Genomic DNA, 17062 nt, shown 5'->3' on the forward strand with positions numbered 1-17062 from the left:
AACGCTGACAGAAACTCAGGGAGCCATTAAACAAAAGGCTGAGCTTTATAATTACAGGATATGTTTGAGCCTACAATAGTTTAGATCGATATGTCAATCATCCCGCTTTCCACAGCGGATCCATGATTATCTGTAAATCTACACTTCAGGAATTATTCCATCAAAATGATCCAAGCGTTTAAAAATAAGAAGAAAAAAAAATACACCCGAATGTGTATCCATGAAATAAAAAGGATATATTTATCCAGTGGGCCTTTTATTGAAAACAGATAATTACAGGCAAGGAAAATAAAAATAAATAAATAAAATAAAATAAAAATAGAATGAAAAAAATGCTGTAATGGATTTCACAAATGTTCTGCAGCCGCATGAATGATTTTACAGCAACAAACAAATCCCACGAAGAGCTGAGTGATGTCAAGAGGTAGGATTTGGTCCATCGGTCTGCACGAAATTGTGCTCTTCCGTCTTCTCCAATAATTAGCCCGCTGCGAGCTGTAGACCAACAGTTCCTACTTGGTAACCTCACAAAAACACAGAAAAGGCCATTTGGCCGGCAAATTCATCCATCTGCCAATTAAATCCAGTTTACAGTCTCATCAGGATTTCGTCTCTTTTTTTTTCTTTTTTAAAAAAAAATCATAAGAGCCTCAAACTGCAATAAAAAATGCCCAATATGACAGCAAATGAAAAAAAAAAAGTAGTTTGTAATAAAGAAAATTTGTCCACATTAATCAGTCTTACAAAAAGGCCTACAAAGTATTGGAAGTATTTACAGGAACTGCACAAAAATAGTAAACTACTTAATATTCATCATATCAGAGTGGGAAAAGTGAGCCTCAAAAGGCTACAATAGCTAAGACTATATGATTATTGTGGATAATGTTGTTACATAGATGCTCTTTCTGGTACTTAAATAAATGATTTGATCCATGATGGCTGATTTTCCACCCCCCCCCCCCCCCCCCCCCAAAAAAAAAAAACCCAAAACAACAACAAACAAACAAAAAACCCCAAAACGAAAGGGTTACATGTGGTGAAGAGAGGGAGTTTTTGGGCAATGGAAACAAAATATTTTAATGGCAACAAAGAACACCATCAACACGAAAAACACGGGAGCGAAGTGATTATTTACCTTTAATTGAGAATTTTAAATAACAAGAATGCGACCAGGGATGGATCTAAATGCTGCGCAAAAGTCATTAAAAACAGTCGTATAAAATTAGATCCAAGAAGAAAAAAAAAAAAGCAAATACAAAAAAAGAACAAAGGGGGGAGAAATCAAGCGCGCCTGCACACACGCACACACACACTAAAACTCGCAGTGAGAGTCGCTAAGCGGCTTGTGGCTTATTATTTTTACACTCCATTAATAGTAACCAATTAGGTCAAACCGAAGTCCGACCCGCCCTCCAAAAGAAACATATTCCTTAATTAAATAATGTGATCTGGAAGTTAGAAGATGTGTTCAAAACAAAACGAGAAGCAGCGTTTACACCGCTTAACACTTTCAACTGTGTTCAATCGCTGCAAATCGTGACGAGGCAGGCCGACGAGAGGCCCGACCTGCACGTCAGCCAAGTTTGGGTCACATGTCCGGCTAAATAACAACCGATGATTCTGAGACCTGAAATAACTAAAAACAAAAAAAACAAAACCCACTTTGGGTGCCGTCCATGATGGCTGTGGTTACTCCTTAACAGTCAGGGTTCACCTTCAAGAGCTTTTATTTTCCCCACATCGGACAGTCGAAAGTACTGAATGTGGAAACTGTTTGTGTGGAGGTGGGGGCTGAGGTGTAGACGCTGGCTTTGGGATTGGAGAGGAAGGGGTGGGTGGCTGGGGATAGAATAAGTGGGAGGATGGGTCATCTCCTGAACTTGCGGGGCCTGCTCTGGTTGCTGTGGTGTGATTTAGAGTAGGGCTCCCAGCGTTTCCTCTCCGGCGGCTTGTTGTAAACGTAGGCAGACGGGCCTGAGTAGCTATCGTCTGGATTCTCCTCCATCATCTGGAGCTTGGCTTCGATGGCACGGATCTTAGCACTCGTGCTGGAGGAAGAAGGAAAAATGAGAGGAGGTGTTAGCAGCGAGGCTGGGGGGGAAATACTAGTGTTGATACTGAGTGTGAGGGACAAATAGGACTGATGGACAGACTCTGGGGGACAGAAAGAGGAGGTAATAGCAGTCTTAGTGAGAGGGGGGTGGAAAGGTTTAAAAAAAATACAGAAGAATGAACACAGTGAAACAGAGGACTACTTTTATTTAAATGGTGAAACAGAATTTGGAGAAGCAGAGGAGATAAGATTGTGGGAAAAAATTGCAGTGCTTGTGGGGAGGCTGTGGGGAAATGAGGGAATGAGTATGTGCGAGAAGTAGCAAAAAAAAAAGAAAAACTGGAGAGGAAAACAATAGAGGGGCCATCAGGGGAAAAAAAGAGGGCTATAGTGTATATTTCCTCTCTTGTGCTGTGTCGATAGAGTGACTTTGAGGTTTGCAGCAGATAGATGAGAGGTTCCTGCACAACAACATGAAATTACTTTTTTTTTTTCAACCACGACTTGTCACATATTTACACAAAATTAACAGCTTCCACATTTAAAGGGTAAAAAACACTCTGCTCAGTGGGTCTGCTCACTCCAGGGAACCTAATCTGACATTTGACCGTTTTTACACTCCATTTGTCTTATTTTAAATAGGCTGCAAATGCATTATTAATCCCCCTAAAACTGTTGTTTATGTTAAGGAAAAGATCATTGATCAGCGCACTACTTTACCTCACAATGGTAAGGTGAATCCACCGTGAGGTCAATTGCTGAGTGTCTTCTCTTCAACATCCCATCAAAATAAAGGCTAAAAAGGCCCCAAAATAGTAAAGGAAAATATCATAGTTCAGGTTAAAGTCCAAGAGTTGTCTTTTTTTGGTTGCCAGTGGGATGTATACTCACCGAGGAGCCTGCATAAAATACATGCTGTGTATTTCACGTTTTGCTGTGACTCTAGGCTGGATTACCTCAGTAGGAGGCGAAAACGCCACAGAGTGACTTAACAGCGCTTTATTTATTTAATTGGTTGACCTGCAAGTGTGTATATGGGAATAAGGGCTGCAAATGTGGCTGCTATAATGGAATACTTTGGAGTCAGACAGAATTTCAACACTTCCATTGATGTCTTTGGAGCCAGTGTGGTCTTTCAATAATTTCAGCACCACAGTTGAGTACCGTGAAGAATGTTTTATAGCAGAGGTGTCAGACATGCATCCTGGCAAAGGGTCAAATCCAGCCTGTTGGACAGCTTTACAAAGTATCAGAATGGCTGAGGAGCTAATAATAACTCATTTTCTTTAACAAATTGCACTGCTCTTGCTGGAGAGGTGGAGCTGTGAGGATAGCTAAACTTTTTCTAAATCATAAATCATAAATGAGTAAAATACTATTGTTGTTTAGTTTCAAGCGTGTGAGTTTTGCGTGTTTTTTTTTTTAAAGATCCACTTTGATCTGTAAAATTGTAATGCAAGTATAATTACAGCAGACCAACTGAATGTGGAAAAACTGAGGAACATTGTTGAAATAGCTCTTTTTTTCTTCTTAAGACATCTCAGACTGTTTTTAAAATGAATGTTTCATTAAATGTGAATGTTTTCAGAAGGTACTGGGACTACACTAAAAGAAAGAGAACAGCTAACATTAGGCCCGTATGAGGTCCAAGAACCAAAATATGTCTGAAACTTCTATTTTTCATGTATTTGTGCTGGCTTGGTTAATTAAGGTTACAGTATGTCAGAAGATAGACATGATCATGGATGTAACAAAAGGTCACACTCCCAGAGTGGGTGAAATGCTTCATGGGTTTCTCCAGCCCTCCCCCCCAAAGTTGGATGAGTGGAAAAGAATGAATGGAAAAAAATAAACAAGTGTTTTCTACTGATTGCATTTACTTTTTTCCATTCAGTGACCCCCCTGCAAATAGTTATAACAACCAACTGCTCACCCAGAGCTTAAGCATTCAACACCCTAACCTATGGGTGCCCACTTTCAATCAGTGCACAGGTCACCGAGTGGAAGGCAACCTGCCTCCAAACAATCGCAGTCTGACTCGGACTGAGTGCAGTCACTCTCAGACAGATTGGAGAAGGTTTGCAAATAACTGCTGTTTAATTTATAACGTTGCCATCACACTGGTGTCAGTTGCAACTCGTCTGCAATTGGTCTCTTTGCAGTTGGGGACACGACTCAACTGGTTGCCAACTGGTTACAATCCTATGTAAAAGTTAATAGATAAACAGAAATATCTGAATTTCTGTTTCGGATCTATGAGGTTCTCGCCAGACTCTGAATGTAAGCAGTCAAAGTGCATTTACATTGAAGGAGATAGCACCAGATTAGCGATCTTCACCGATTTATCACAGTTAATCAGATATAGACTGCATGTGTACATGCCAACTTAATCCAGTTCAATCACAGGCTGACTGGTAGCAGACTGTCTTATTGCCATTTTTATCACCTTCTCAATGCAATAAAGTTTCTCTGAGGATGGCAACTGTTATGAGGCTCAGGTTTTAGTAGTTGGAGCTCTCTCTTGTAGTAGGAAACAGTAAACTTCAGCAGCATTCTCACTGCTAGAAATTCTTTCTTAGGTTTAAGCAAGTCTGACAGGTAGAGAAAGAAGGCGGCAATTCGATGCCCACTGGCTCATCTTTGCATTGGGTGCCGACAGATTAGACACCAATTAAAATCCATTCAAATACAAAAGTTCAGGGCTTCAGCTCATATGTGAACACACTCAGAGAAAAACAAAACCTGATACAACAGCAGAAAGTTTATATGTGTGCGTGTGTGTCTGCTGTTGATGCCAACCTGAGGTGGTTGGTTGTTATGGATCCATCCTCTGTTGAACCGCTGCACGACGGTTCCAGGCTGGGAGGCATCGTCTTGTCATTACGAAAACCTTCAAACCTCTGTAAACAACATACGTGGGCAAAAACAAACAAACAAAAAAAAAGACCCACACAAACAATGATGGAAACGTGTATGGACAGACAGATGAAAAGAGATAAACAGAAGGAGTAAAATAACAAGTAGAGCAAGTAATGGCAGAAGATACACAAGATACAGGGAAGCAGACAATCAGTGGAAGAGACTGAATATGTCCTAAAGATATAATGTGGACTGTGATATAGATTACAGCTCACAGTACACATCAATCAAACTTCTAAAAAGACAAGCAATTCCTAATCATTAATATCAGTTTAACAGCATTTTACCCCTGAGATACATTTTAGGTCTAAGTTTGAACAGGGCCAAATAAAATAAGGCAGACATTTAGAAAACAACAGACCTTCTAATAAATACTAACAGCAGGTCTCTGAAGTCAGCTCCAGTTTTCTCCCACAAATATGAACATTACTAAACTACAGTATTGATCTTGTTTGTTTCCGGTCAAACAGACAGTAACCAAGCAGCAAGCAAGCACGTCCGGCTTGTAATCACACCCTAAGGGATGATCGAGGATAAAAGTGGGACCAGCTGATGAGCAACAACCAACGCGTGCACTCATTCCTTTCAAAACCACCTTCCAAACATCTCCAACAGCCAAAACTGAAACCTGTGGAGAAAAAAAAAAGAAAGAAAAAAGAAAAACTAAACAAAGTAACAGTCACATGATGGGTAATGATAAGCTCCAGCGCTTGGCGCAGCAGTTTCCGTGTGCAGTACGTTTGGAAACCATCTGGCAAAGTTCAGCTGGTGGAAGCGAGACAGACTCACATGACATTACATGAAGTTACATAAATGCAGCAGAGCACACGCGCACACATTCCTACATACAGTCCCATGAAATAAACAACATGTATAGCCAAGAATAAGAGTAAAAACAATGACCATGCAACCAGCCAGGACCCTTCCCTTCCACCTATTCCTAAAGGCATGTGGCTGGAATGCATAGAGATCTGAATGCAGCCAATAAGAGCATACTGAATCTGAAAACACTCCAAAACCTGCAAATAAAGCTAAATTTGGGTTGTTAAATTTATGTTTTTCAGGAGATAGCATTTTAAATTAGGTTAATAAATCTATATATCTAAATTACTGCACTATAATTGGCTGACAAGTGAGAAATGCATAGCAAATGTAGTTAAACTTTTGTTTTGTACATTCATTCAGTGTTGGATGTATCACCTTATAATATGACACCAATAACTTTTACTTTCTAACAAGTAACAAGTTCACCCAGCCGGGTGGTAATATAGTTGAGGAGGTGCTGGAAATATCATGAAGTAAACTCAATATACTAAGAAGACTTCACACGCTCAGGATGAATAATCAACATGCACAAACTAAATGAAAACCGTTTATTGTTTCTGGTAAAGCAAACAAACTCAAACGAGTAACTAATGCATACATGATGCTTTAATGTAGTAGATTACTTTTAAAACAACTTGATATATTAAAATTAAAAGCATATTACACAACACGGAGTACAAACAAATAAAGCCAAGAGGAAGTGGACGAAACCGCAGTTCCTCTCGTGGCCACTTGAGGTTGGCTCGAAAAAGGAATGAGACCCCAAAGACTCCCATGCTAAAATGCTCCACTTTGCAGCATTAAAAAGCAAACTTACATACCTGGTATTAAAAAAAAAATAGTTTACCCTCAGATCAACTCCGAGTGAGGGTAATTTTTTTACTCATCCAACTGGGTAACTCAGTTAGAGGTAGGGTTACGGCAGGCGCCCTGACACAAGCATAAGCTGATAAGTGTGTTTGTGTGTTGCACTTGCTAACTAAGCTCACTAGGATAAGCTGATAAATTAGCACTGCACCCTTTTAGCCACACAAATCATTTCATCTCCAAAGGTGGCATGCATCATAGATAAGCTTACTTATACAAGTATGGGTATAAAATACGCCATCTTTAACAGTTGCATTAGCAGGTTTGGAAATCTGAGGATTGTGGACATCCTTAAATAAATGATCATCAGAGTAATTCCCTCCATTTCAAAGCTTTAAATAAAGTCAAGATGTAAGCCTGGACGATTGGATAACTTCAACACCACCTGTCTGTGACTCACATATCCCAGCACATCACTCCTGGGTTGGACTCAATGAAGACAGGCTGGCAAAAATATAATTTATTTTTAATTTGACCTGAGCTGGCTCCATCTGTGGAAGATTGCTCACAAAGACGGGACTGCAAAAATTAGTGACTCGCAATTCACAGACTAGTCCACTTGAAATATCAGTATACCGGCTTCACTGGAATTGGCGGTGATCTGCAATTGACCCCATATTGTAATCTCTGTAGCTAATAAGAAACATAACCCTTGAAATTATGCATCAAACAAAGGTTAAGAAAGAGAGAAAAGCGCACATATTGCATGCTTTAGAAGGAGGTTTAATGATCAGACACCTCTTAGGAAAAAGCTCCTGAGGTGATGGGCGATGTTGAGCGTTGCGGTGCCATCTTTTTTGGAACATACGACATGGGTCATGCTTAAACCTCTAATCATTTCCTCGCCTAAAACTCACAATAAGAAAATGTGGGGGAGTCTACATCATGAGGGAGACAGATTGATGAACAATGTGAAGATGACTGTGGTTGAAATATTAATTTATTTTCACAAAGGGCACGATAATGGTGATGTGTGAATTCATTTCTGCCAGGAGGGAGGCAAATCCATGTCTGCAGGCTAGGCGGAGATACTCCCTGTTGTGAAACTTTAATTATAGCAATCAAGTCTAGCAGGACAGTTTGCCGGGTCACATGATCACGACCGTCCATCAACACACTGCAGCAGGGTGGAAAAATGCTTACTTTAACAGAACAAAGCTTAAGAATACCAACAACATTCGCTGGAAGCCGAGGTCAACCCCAGTCTATAACCCACTGACAATTTAATTATAATTAAAAAACTAATTCCTAAAAAAACTTGCACTTTCTCTGACTCTGTTAGTCACGTATGCGGCAGAGAGGACAGCGAGATATATATTCTCCAAGACTGTGTTTTAACTGCCTGAGCTGATAGACAGAAAATGGTATTTACTGAGAGGAACCAGCATTTAATGTATGCATGCCATGCATTTCCAGACACAGGCAAAGAGTCAAAAACCTGTTTATTCTAGAGATGGACCGATCCGATATTACGTATCGGTCCGATACTGACCTAAATTACTGGATCGGATATCGGCGAGAAATAAAAAATGTAATCTGATCCATGAAATATCAAAAAAGCACCTCACAAAACTTGCGACACGGCGTAACTCGGCTCATAACCGTAGCACGTCGAAGAAGTATGCGTCACGTGATAGAGCGGCTGTGTGTATTTGTAGCCTCGCTACCAAACCAGCATTTCATCTTCGAGAAAGTTATCCCAGAGAGAAGTAAAGCAAGTGTGTAAGTTCATCTCTGAATGTTTGTAAAGCGTTCCCATGTTAAGCTTAACAACCGATATATGGAGCGACTGCCTCTCGCTCTCCTGCCGCTACTTCATGAAACTGCTTAATGATCAGCTGATCGGCTTTTCTGTCGCGAGTCCGTCTCTCTTCTTTGTTTTTGGCCCACTTTGCACCAGAAAGAGGAAACCAGCAGCTGAACAACAGCAGCACGTTTAAGCTTGATAAGCTGTTGTCAGAATTTATTTAATATTACTTTCTACACCAGAATCCTTTTCTACGCAGCTGACGGCTGGTAACTGTGCAGGGGCGGATCTAGCAAAGTTTAGTCAGGGGGGCCGATAGGGCATGAAGAGGGAAAAGGGGGCACAAAGACATACTTATCTTTCTTATTCTCATTTAAAATGTCTAGCTTTTAATGAATAATTATCTGAATCTTACACCCAAAGTGTGTAAAATACTGAAAAATACTGTTAATATGTCATTTTAAGCTTTAAAAGAATAAAACAATTATTAAGTTTGATAATTATTTATATTAGCCTACACGTACTGCTAATTATTAAAAAAAGAAGAAAAAAAGGGGTCAGAACCAGAGCCTGTTCAGCTGATTATATTCACTCACTACAGTACGCTAAATTATTCACAAGATTAACCGTGCTCTCCTGTTAGTATAACCTACGCTAGAGATGCTTCTTGCATGGAAGTGTTTTTACATGCAGCAGTTATGCAAGCTCCATAACTGACTTGCATAACTGGACAATAGTTATGCAAGGAAATGTTTGATTTCATAGTACCGCACCTAAAAAAGGGAAGAACTCAGAGTGCATGTGAGCTAAGGCGAGTGGCAAAGATGTTGGGAGATTGTTACTTAAGTGGTTAAAGGTCATTTTTATTAGTGGCACAAAAATTGTTTTGTTTTTTTAAATGAACACTTGTAGAAGCATGAATAAAAACAGCTACTACTTTTGCTTGGAACGGTTGATTGAACTGTTATTGGGTAAATCTTTGAGCAGATTTATCTCACAGCGTGTTCTCTTAAAGGCGGCAGCGTTGACCTTGACCCCCTTCTACCATGTGTTTGTGTGTATGTGTGTGTGTAGGGCGTGATTCGTCTCTATACAGGATATCCTTTCACCCTTCGCCAGTAGGCTTTCTATTGTTAACAGACAGGCATGCTGGTTGTGCTGGGATCCCTGTGCTCTCTGTAAACTGGCTCTGACAGCAAAAACACTAAAATTAAAACCACTACTGGCGGATCATTTTTATCTTTCACCCTAAGCCAGATTGACCTCTGCCTTCACAAATGTCCCTCATCTTAAGATATTTTGGTGATTTCTCCCAACCCTTCGGTCATTAGAGAGCCTAACATTTTTCTAATGCACAGATCTAATACCTGCAGATTAAACCCAAAATTTCAGCCACATTCAGAGCAGTATTGTATGCTGGGAGTGAGCGTGATACTTACCCTCACCTGTGCGTGTGCCCAACGCACAACCAACTTCTTGGACAAAGCTAGCTTCCCATTTAAACACTGGATAGCCCTCTCAGCCTCCTGCATGCAGCCACGGAAACACAAACACAGAGAAAACAAGGAAGAGGAAAAGAGAGAAAGACAGAGGGGCGGCTTTTAAGTCGTGATTAAAAATCAGCTTTGATGATTGCATCCGAGTGATTAAATCATTAGTCCTCATAACAGCAGAAGGCCATAACTGAGGTGTCTGAGTGTGTGTCTGTGTGTATGAGAGGCAGTGTGAATAAATACAGTTTTGTCTAATCAAATGTGCAACTGGCTTTGCTGCTAAATTATATTAATGCAGTTCTTTATCCAAGCGTGTCTACATGTAAGTGTGTGTGAGTGTGAAAGATAAACACACACTTCCTCTGTATAATCCTTTTGGGAGGGCTTCATATCCCACTGATAGACACTAGCTGTGAAACTAGATGCTTATCTCAATCCCACAGCACGCTCCAAAACAACCTGTGAAGCTTAAACCTGCTCCCTATAAAGCCCACTTCAACAGGACACACACACACACTGCTTCAGGTTGACTCATGAACATTTTTACACTCAGTTTGGGTCTTCATTTTCATAAAACATCCAACTCATAGTGGATGAAAATTGTTTCTCATCAGATCTTTAAGTTCAAATATTTTTCCTATATTGATGAAATGATTAGTTTTACTCCTGCCAACTGAGGATTTAGTTTTAGAAATGATAAATCTGGTATTTCATGCATCTGAGTTTACGTACTAGTGTACAAAGCCACATGCTGTGGGTTTAAAAAAAAAAAACCCTTTAACACAACTGACATTTATATGCAGATAAACATGCTGCACGTACCTCCCTGGTGCTAAAGTTGACAAAGCAGTAGCCTCGTGGCTGTCCCTCCAAAGGCCCAGACTTGTGAAACAGGAAGTCAAACTGTTTCACTTTGCCAAACTTCTCTAACAACTTCACCAGGTGATACCTGTCGAGAGAGAGAGAGAGAGAGAGAGAGAGAGAGAGAGAGAGAGAGAGAGAGCGCGAAAGAGAGAGAGAGAGAGCGAAAGAGAGAAAGAGAGAGAGAGCGAAAGAGAGAGAGAGCAAAAAAAAGTGTAAGAAAAGACTGCTCCATAAAGACAGAAAATGGGAAATAAGAAGGTAAAATGACTGATATTTTGCAAAAGGGTCTCAGTCCATGCTGTATTTGGCCCCCGTAAATCTGTCAAGTAGGGCTAATGAGAATGACAGCTTTCTCTCCCTGACACCTTTTTAGCAGCAGGCCAGCTGGTGTGGCAGGCTGGTGACAGTAAATCTCTGACTGAGACAATGCTGAGGATACAGTAGCAGGACAATGAGGGAATAAAACAGAGGAAGCTTAAAATCCCCCCTGAGCACAGAGATCTGCACAAACAACCTCCACTGACTGTGCGGCGCTGCTTAGGACTACAAATGAGCATACATGTGGTCACTGAAGAGCTATGCAGTGTTTGTGAGATTGTAGGTGTGTGTGTGTGTGTGTGTGTGTGTGTGTGTGTGTGTGTGTGTGTGTGCGTGTGCGCGGGTTTAACCAGCAATTTGCAGCCATGGGAAAAAAACATTTCTTTTGACAGTACAGAAAAGAGCAATGAGTTCAGGGTCACTTGGAGACTAGATTCGCTGCTACACTACTGTAAATACCCCGGGGCTGATTGATTGTTTTCAACACAAACTGAGCAGCACGTGCTTTTCCATTTCGTTAAGAAGAAAATACGAAAAAGTGTCCATCCCAAGTTCCAATATGCTGACACATTCGAGATGCTGGGGTCAACTGTCTGAGTCAGGCTCAAAAAATGACTGAAATGGTGAAATCAATTAGCAAAATTGTTGCAGACTTCTTTTAAGAGTGTCAGTGGACTCATTTTTAGTAACTGTTTGAGGTCCAAGAACAAGTTTGAATCACTGTGAAAACTCCTCAACAAGAAACAACACATCACCCTGCTGATTAGTCACTGAAACCACCACAGAATTAACTCCTCATGTTCCTGAGTGAAGGCAAAGAAAACGGCTTTTAGCAGTCCTCACTGTATGAAAGACGACAACACCCGTAACTGTTTGCAAACCAACTCAATCAGCAGTTTACGAAAAAAAAAAGGTTACAGTTACACACTTGTATACTTTAATATTTTGTGTCAACCCAAGGAGCGTGCACATGCACAAACAGTTGAAGCCAAACATATTCAGCAATTCGTTGATTTTTTTTTTTTTTTTGTTTACATGTTCTTGTCTTCTGTCACAGGGGAAAAAACTGATACGCTTGAAGAAAAGAGTCCAACAGACGCCCTCCTGTGTTCTTGATTTGGTGCCATTGCCTTGTGTGACTGTCCAGGCCTCAGAGTGACCCCAGGTGTTTTGTATAACTGTTAAAGAGAAATTAATGCTTCAGCCTTTTATTGTTTAGGAGCCTGTTATTTTTAATCCTCAAGTGGTTTGTGTGTGTGTGTGTGTATGTGTGTGTGTGTGTGTGTGTGTGTACGGGTTCGTACTATCCTGGTGGGGACCAAAATCTGACTTTTACTATCCTGGTGGGGACTTTCTGCACCGTGGGGACCAAAATCCAGGTCCCCTCGGGGTTGAAAGCAATTTTCACACTCAAAATGCGGTTTTACTGTCAGGGTTACAATTAGGTTATGGTTAGGTTTAGGGTAAGGGTTAGGGTTAGGCATTCATTTTTAATGGTTAGGGTTAGGGTAAGGGGCTAGGGAAAGCATTATGTCAATGGGATGTCCCCACGAGGATAGCAAACCAGACATGTGTGTGTGTGTGTGTGTGTGTGTGTGAGACCAGAAAAATGTCAATGTGCAAGTGTGCAGTGTATGTGCAAGGGACTTGATGTGGCATTCTCAGAGTGAAGCGAGGTTCTAAGCTACAGGTTGTACTAATGTCTTCTACGACTCCCTGGGGGGCTTTAGACCGACGACAGTTTCTGCTTTTCCCAGACAACACCCTGCAAGCCTCCCCATGTGACAGTGGCTCATATAGCCCTAGATTACACTTAAGTTGTTGTTTACACTTCAGTAAATGAAAACTGTGCACTAGTGAACTATGCCATCCTTTGAAAAAGCTATATAGTTAGACGTTTGAGCATATGTGTATTTTTAACAGAGGTTACACATTAAGAACCTTATTGGATGCTAAACCACAATGGAGAGCTCCTCCTGGGGGCTGTAAAACCCACCAGAGGAAGAGGGGAGGAGAAGGGGGAGGAGAGGGAGGAAAGGGAGGGAAAGGTGAGCAAACGGAGACTAAAGTTCAGAGAGGGGATATTGATGGCAAGGTGAAAGGTGTAGGAAGAGAAGCACAAGGCAAAAGAAGAGAGGAGGTGAGAAGCCAGGTATGACAGATACAAGAGTTAGGAAACAAGAGGAGAGGAAGGAAGGGACAGGGGGGGATGTGAGTCAAGTCCAGAAAAAGATAAGACAAAAGGTTCGGTCCAGAAAAGTGCAGGTCAGAAGGGAAGAATTTGGAGAGGAGGAGCTAGGGTTTGACTTTCTGACAATGCAGCTATCTGCAGTTATAAAAAGTAAAAGAGCGTGCAACTGACAACTAGCACTGTGACAGGAACTGTGGGATTTTTACTGAAAATTTAAAAGGGAAACAACATCATAGTTTCCCCATAACCCAGTTGATATCTGAACAGGATGAAAAGCAGAAAAGGTCAATTTAATTATCACGCGTGGAATAAATTCTTCCCTCTTCACTGTAAGAGATGAACTCGTAGGAAAATTTCATAATTCTCTCAACAGGGAAGCTTATAATCAAACAGAACTGCGCACAGGACTTCACACAAAATCACAGTGCTGCTTTTCACTGTATTCAAATTAAGTGTAACATTTTACCCTGAACAACCTAAAACAGCACTAAAAACATAAAACAGAACTAAATCTCACCTAAACGCCAGCACTGAAAAATGCAACAATTTTACAAGAAGTCTTTAGGAATAGTTCTCCAGGCTTCCTGAAGGACATTCAAAGCTCTTCTTTGGATGTTTCTGCCTTTTGTTCTGTTCTCTGTCAAATATGATCCCACACTACTTCAATATTGTTGGGTTCTGGGCTCTGGGGAGGCCCGTCCATGACTGATAGTGTTCAACTGTGTCTTTGTCTATCCAGGTATGCTTTCACTGCATTGGTAGTGTTTTTGGGAAGCCGCTGCTATTCAAATGTTTTCCAGATGGTATTGCATTGTGGAACAAAATCAAAATACCAAGTTTTCAGCTGATAGTTCTTTGGAAATCACCTTGCTACTGCAAAAATACTGTTTCCTCCAAGTCAAACCAAATTTTATTTGGCAGTTTTTGTAGATTCAACTACAGAAATTGGAACAAACTATATACTTTTGTGACAGGCTGCTAGTCACAACATACCTAAAGATACACATTAAAATTGGTTCATTTCTAAGTTGTGTGTTATGTGTAGACACAACATTGGTTCATCTAGTTTGTTAGGTGCCTTTTTAAAACTTGAATAATTCATAGGTGAGTGTTAAGTGTCATAACAAACAAAAAACATTCCTCTGGGGACGGCCAGGTACAAGGACTGGACTGAAAATGGGTGCAATGTAAAAAAATAATAATAATTCAAAGACCTTCAGAAAGCCTGGAGAACTGCTTAAAAAAAGACAAAGTGTGTATCACTGGAAGCAAAATATAAAGAAATCAAGTGGGGCTTAAGACTTTTGCACACTTTTGTATTTTCAAATGATCCAAGCTCCAAGAAATAAAATTTCACCTTCCCAGAATAAATTACTCATATGTCATCTTTTGTAATAAAATGATATAAATTAAGATTGGGGGCAGTTTAAAGTTGTATTGATTTTAAATGCTGAAAACAGTTTGTTTCAGTTCAATCATTTTGCCTTGTGGCATCAGCACCTTGCATCTCAGGTCTATTTTCCACCTCTGCAGGGAGTTTGGCTCACCCAGACAAACACAGGGGGTACTGCGTGCTATCCCGGAGCTAATTAATCTTCCCAATCAGCAACGGGGGCCTTGAGCATTTCTCTTGTTTTCCCTCCATACTGAGAAGTAGAGGGCCATTTAAGAAGAAGCAGAGCAGAGCAGGGAAAGGGGAAGGAAACGCCTGTCTAGACGCCCACCAGAGCTGCTGCCCGTACATTCTCCAGCAGCCCCCACAGGCGTACAAACACACCCCTCACCCCAAAAAACTACCTCCTCTTCATCACAACATATGCAGGGATGTCTTTAGCATTCAGCAGCAAACACAATCCCGGACAAAGGAGGAACAAAAAGGATGTGCATGTGATGCTCTGTCAAGACTCTTCTGGGTGTCAAAGCCTCTACCAGCTGCCAACCAAACATCAACTGTGCATACACACACACACACACACACACAGAGGGCTCCAGGTTGACACAGAAACAGTAAACAGGGCAGGTGATTGAGGAATGATGGCTGCTCCTTAGCCGAGCAGGTCTCCGCGCCTCACTGCCTCTCTTTCACACACCCAGCCCTGTCTGCTCAGTCTCAGCTTGTGACACACACACACACTCTACACACACAGTTAATCAATCATACACGGACACACAATACATTGCCTTTCTATGGGGTAGAAGGTACAAACCAATGCCTCAGTTTCATACCATCTATTACAGTGACCACAGATCACCCACTAAAAGCCATCACTAAATGTTACTCCACATTAAAGTGGCGCTTTCACACATTTGAGGCTGAGAACATTACATTTAACTCCTAAAAATGCTCACTATGGCACAGCTCTATTGTAATCCCAGTGGCTCTTTGACTATGAGCTAAGACCCCTGCAATCATTACTAACGGATTAAAGTGTTGTAGATAATTTACACTATCTAGAGTGATATCTGGTGGATCAATGAAGATGAAATATGAGCTTGCGTTAAAGCAGAAGCTGACTTTTTTTACTCACTCTGTGATTTTGGGATCAATGTTTCCTATCCACAAGCGGTTTCCATCATGGGCCGTGCTCTCTGAAATAATAGAGGCATTTTCGACTGTCTCTGCTGCCGATGACATGTGGAATCTGTCAGATAAAAGAAGCAAAAGGCAGAGTTTTTGATTATCGCAAGTATGAATATGCATGGAGCTCAGACACTCAACAGCTGGGCGTTTGCCTCTGGAAATCTCTGGAACATGAAGGAACCTACCAGAGAAGACCTGGACACCTATTGGACATCTGCACGCTCAACCAAATACAGATATTCAGCTAATTATACCCTCATTGAAGGAAAAATCCAGGAAAGGTCAAAAAAGTAAAGCGTCAGATAAACAGCTTCCACATTAACTGCACATAAATCATAAAGAGTCTCAACACTTTGCCTTTCAGCTGCCGTTTATTGGACGCCACAGTTGATCATCTTCCTTCATCTGACACTATCCCAAGCATCCTCCTCTGTCACACCAACCCTCTGCATGTCCTCCTTCCCTACATCCACGAACCTTTTTCTTCCTTCTGCTTGGCAGTTTCACCACCAACATGCTTTCTACGATATAGCCACTACCACGCCAATGATCTAATCTCTGAAAAGTGTCCAATTAAAGAGTGAAATTTAGGGATTTTCTAATCTAACTCAGTTAATTTCATTCAATTAAAATTTAAAGCAGTTGTGTGCAATGTATGCGCAAAGGTTGTGCCGATGTATGTTTCATAACAGGGGTTTTAACTTAATCAGGAAACGACATAGTGTGGGTTACTTCCTCGCACTGTCAAATAAACACCTAGTTCCTGTAAACATCTGAAAAAGCAAAACTCCGACTCCACATCTGGGAAAAGCTAAGCAGATAATCTTAGTTTAACAAACCGTACAATTTGACTCCTTAACTGCGGAACTTCTTCGGATAGATCAGCCCGGGTAGAGTTAAACCAGACACGGTTATGCAGGTGGTAGCATATGTGATGAAGATGAGCTCTCAGTCACTTCGTTATAGAAGAGCAGTGGATTGTAGCAGTTAGCTAAGTGAGTTTCCGTTTACCTCGTTGTTTGTCAAACTTCCTCTTCGCTGGCGAATTCTTCGAATTGATTTACCACTGATCCCACCTTCGGGATGATTCTGGTGCGTCAAAACGTCAAATTAATCATTTCCTAAACTGTTTTCGTTCTATATTAGAGACTAGGCGAGCTAGCTCTGACGATACCTCGCTACCGTCTGACAACAAAGGCGCGGG

General features: G+C 41.0%; 1 protein-coding gene across 4 annotated transcripts; it reads right to left on the reverse strand.

The window, feature by feature from the left end:
* Window positions 1–1120: 1120 nt before the first annotated feature.
* Window positions 1121–17049, reverse strand: rbm18 (RNA binding motif protein 18). Of its 4 annotated transcripts, none has more exons than XM_063478671.1 (6): window positions 16870–17049; window positions 15806–15919; window positions 10727–10853; window positions 9857–9937; window positions 4853–4953; window positions 1121–2048 (listed from the first exon to the last, which is right to left on the reverse strand). In XM_063478671.1, exons 2-6 carry the CDS (start codon window positions 15910–15912, stop codon window positions 1868–1870), a joined length of 597 nt encoding a protein of 198 aa, XP_063334741.1. In that variant the 5' UTR covers window positions 15913–15919; window positions 16870–17049; the 3' UTR covers window positions 1121–1867. The 4 variants fall into 4 exon arrangements, with proteins under 4 accessions (XP_063334741.1, XP_063334739.1, XP_063334740.1 ...); XM_063478669.1 differs by having other exon boundaries at window positions 9851–9937; XM_063478670.1 differs by lacking the exon at window positions 16870–17049 and adding an exon at window positions 16703–16859 and having other exon boundaries at window positions 9851–9937.
* Window positions 17050–17062: the final 13 nt, after the last annotated feature.

This window comes from Pelmatolapia mariae, linkage group LG7 (genome assembly GCF_036321145.2).
Source record: "Pelmatolapia mariae isolate MD_Pm_ZW linkage group LG7, Pm_UMD_F_2, whole genome shotgun sequence".
Lineage (NCBI taxonomy): Eukaryota > Metazoa > Chordata > Actinopteri > Cichliformes > Cichlidae > Pelmatolapia > Pelmatolapia mariae.

Bases quoted from the DNA above. Each gene is read 5' to 3' on its own strand.
- rbm18 (XM_063478669.1), bottom strand. From the start codon at position 15,912: ATGTCATCGGCAGCAGAGACAGTCGAAAATGCCTCTATTATTTCAGAG. The intron at 10,854-15,805 runs GTGAGTAAAAAA...CTCTCTCGACAG, and splicing joins ATTGATCCCAAAATCACAGA to GTATCACCTGGTGAAGTTGT. The intron at 2,049-4,852 runs GTTGGCATCAAC...TTCTTCCTCCAG, and splicing joins ATAACAACCAACCACCTCAG to CACGAGTGCTAAGATCCGTG.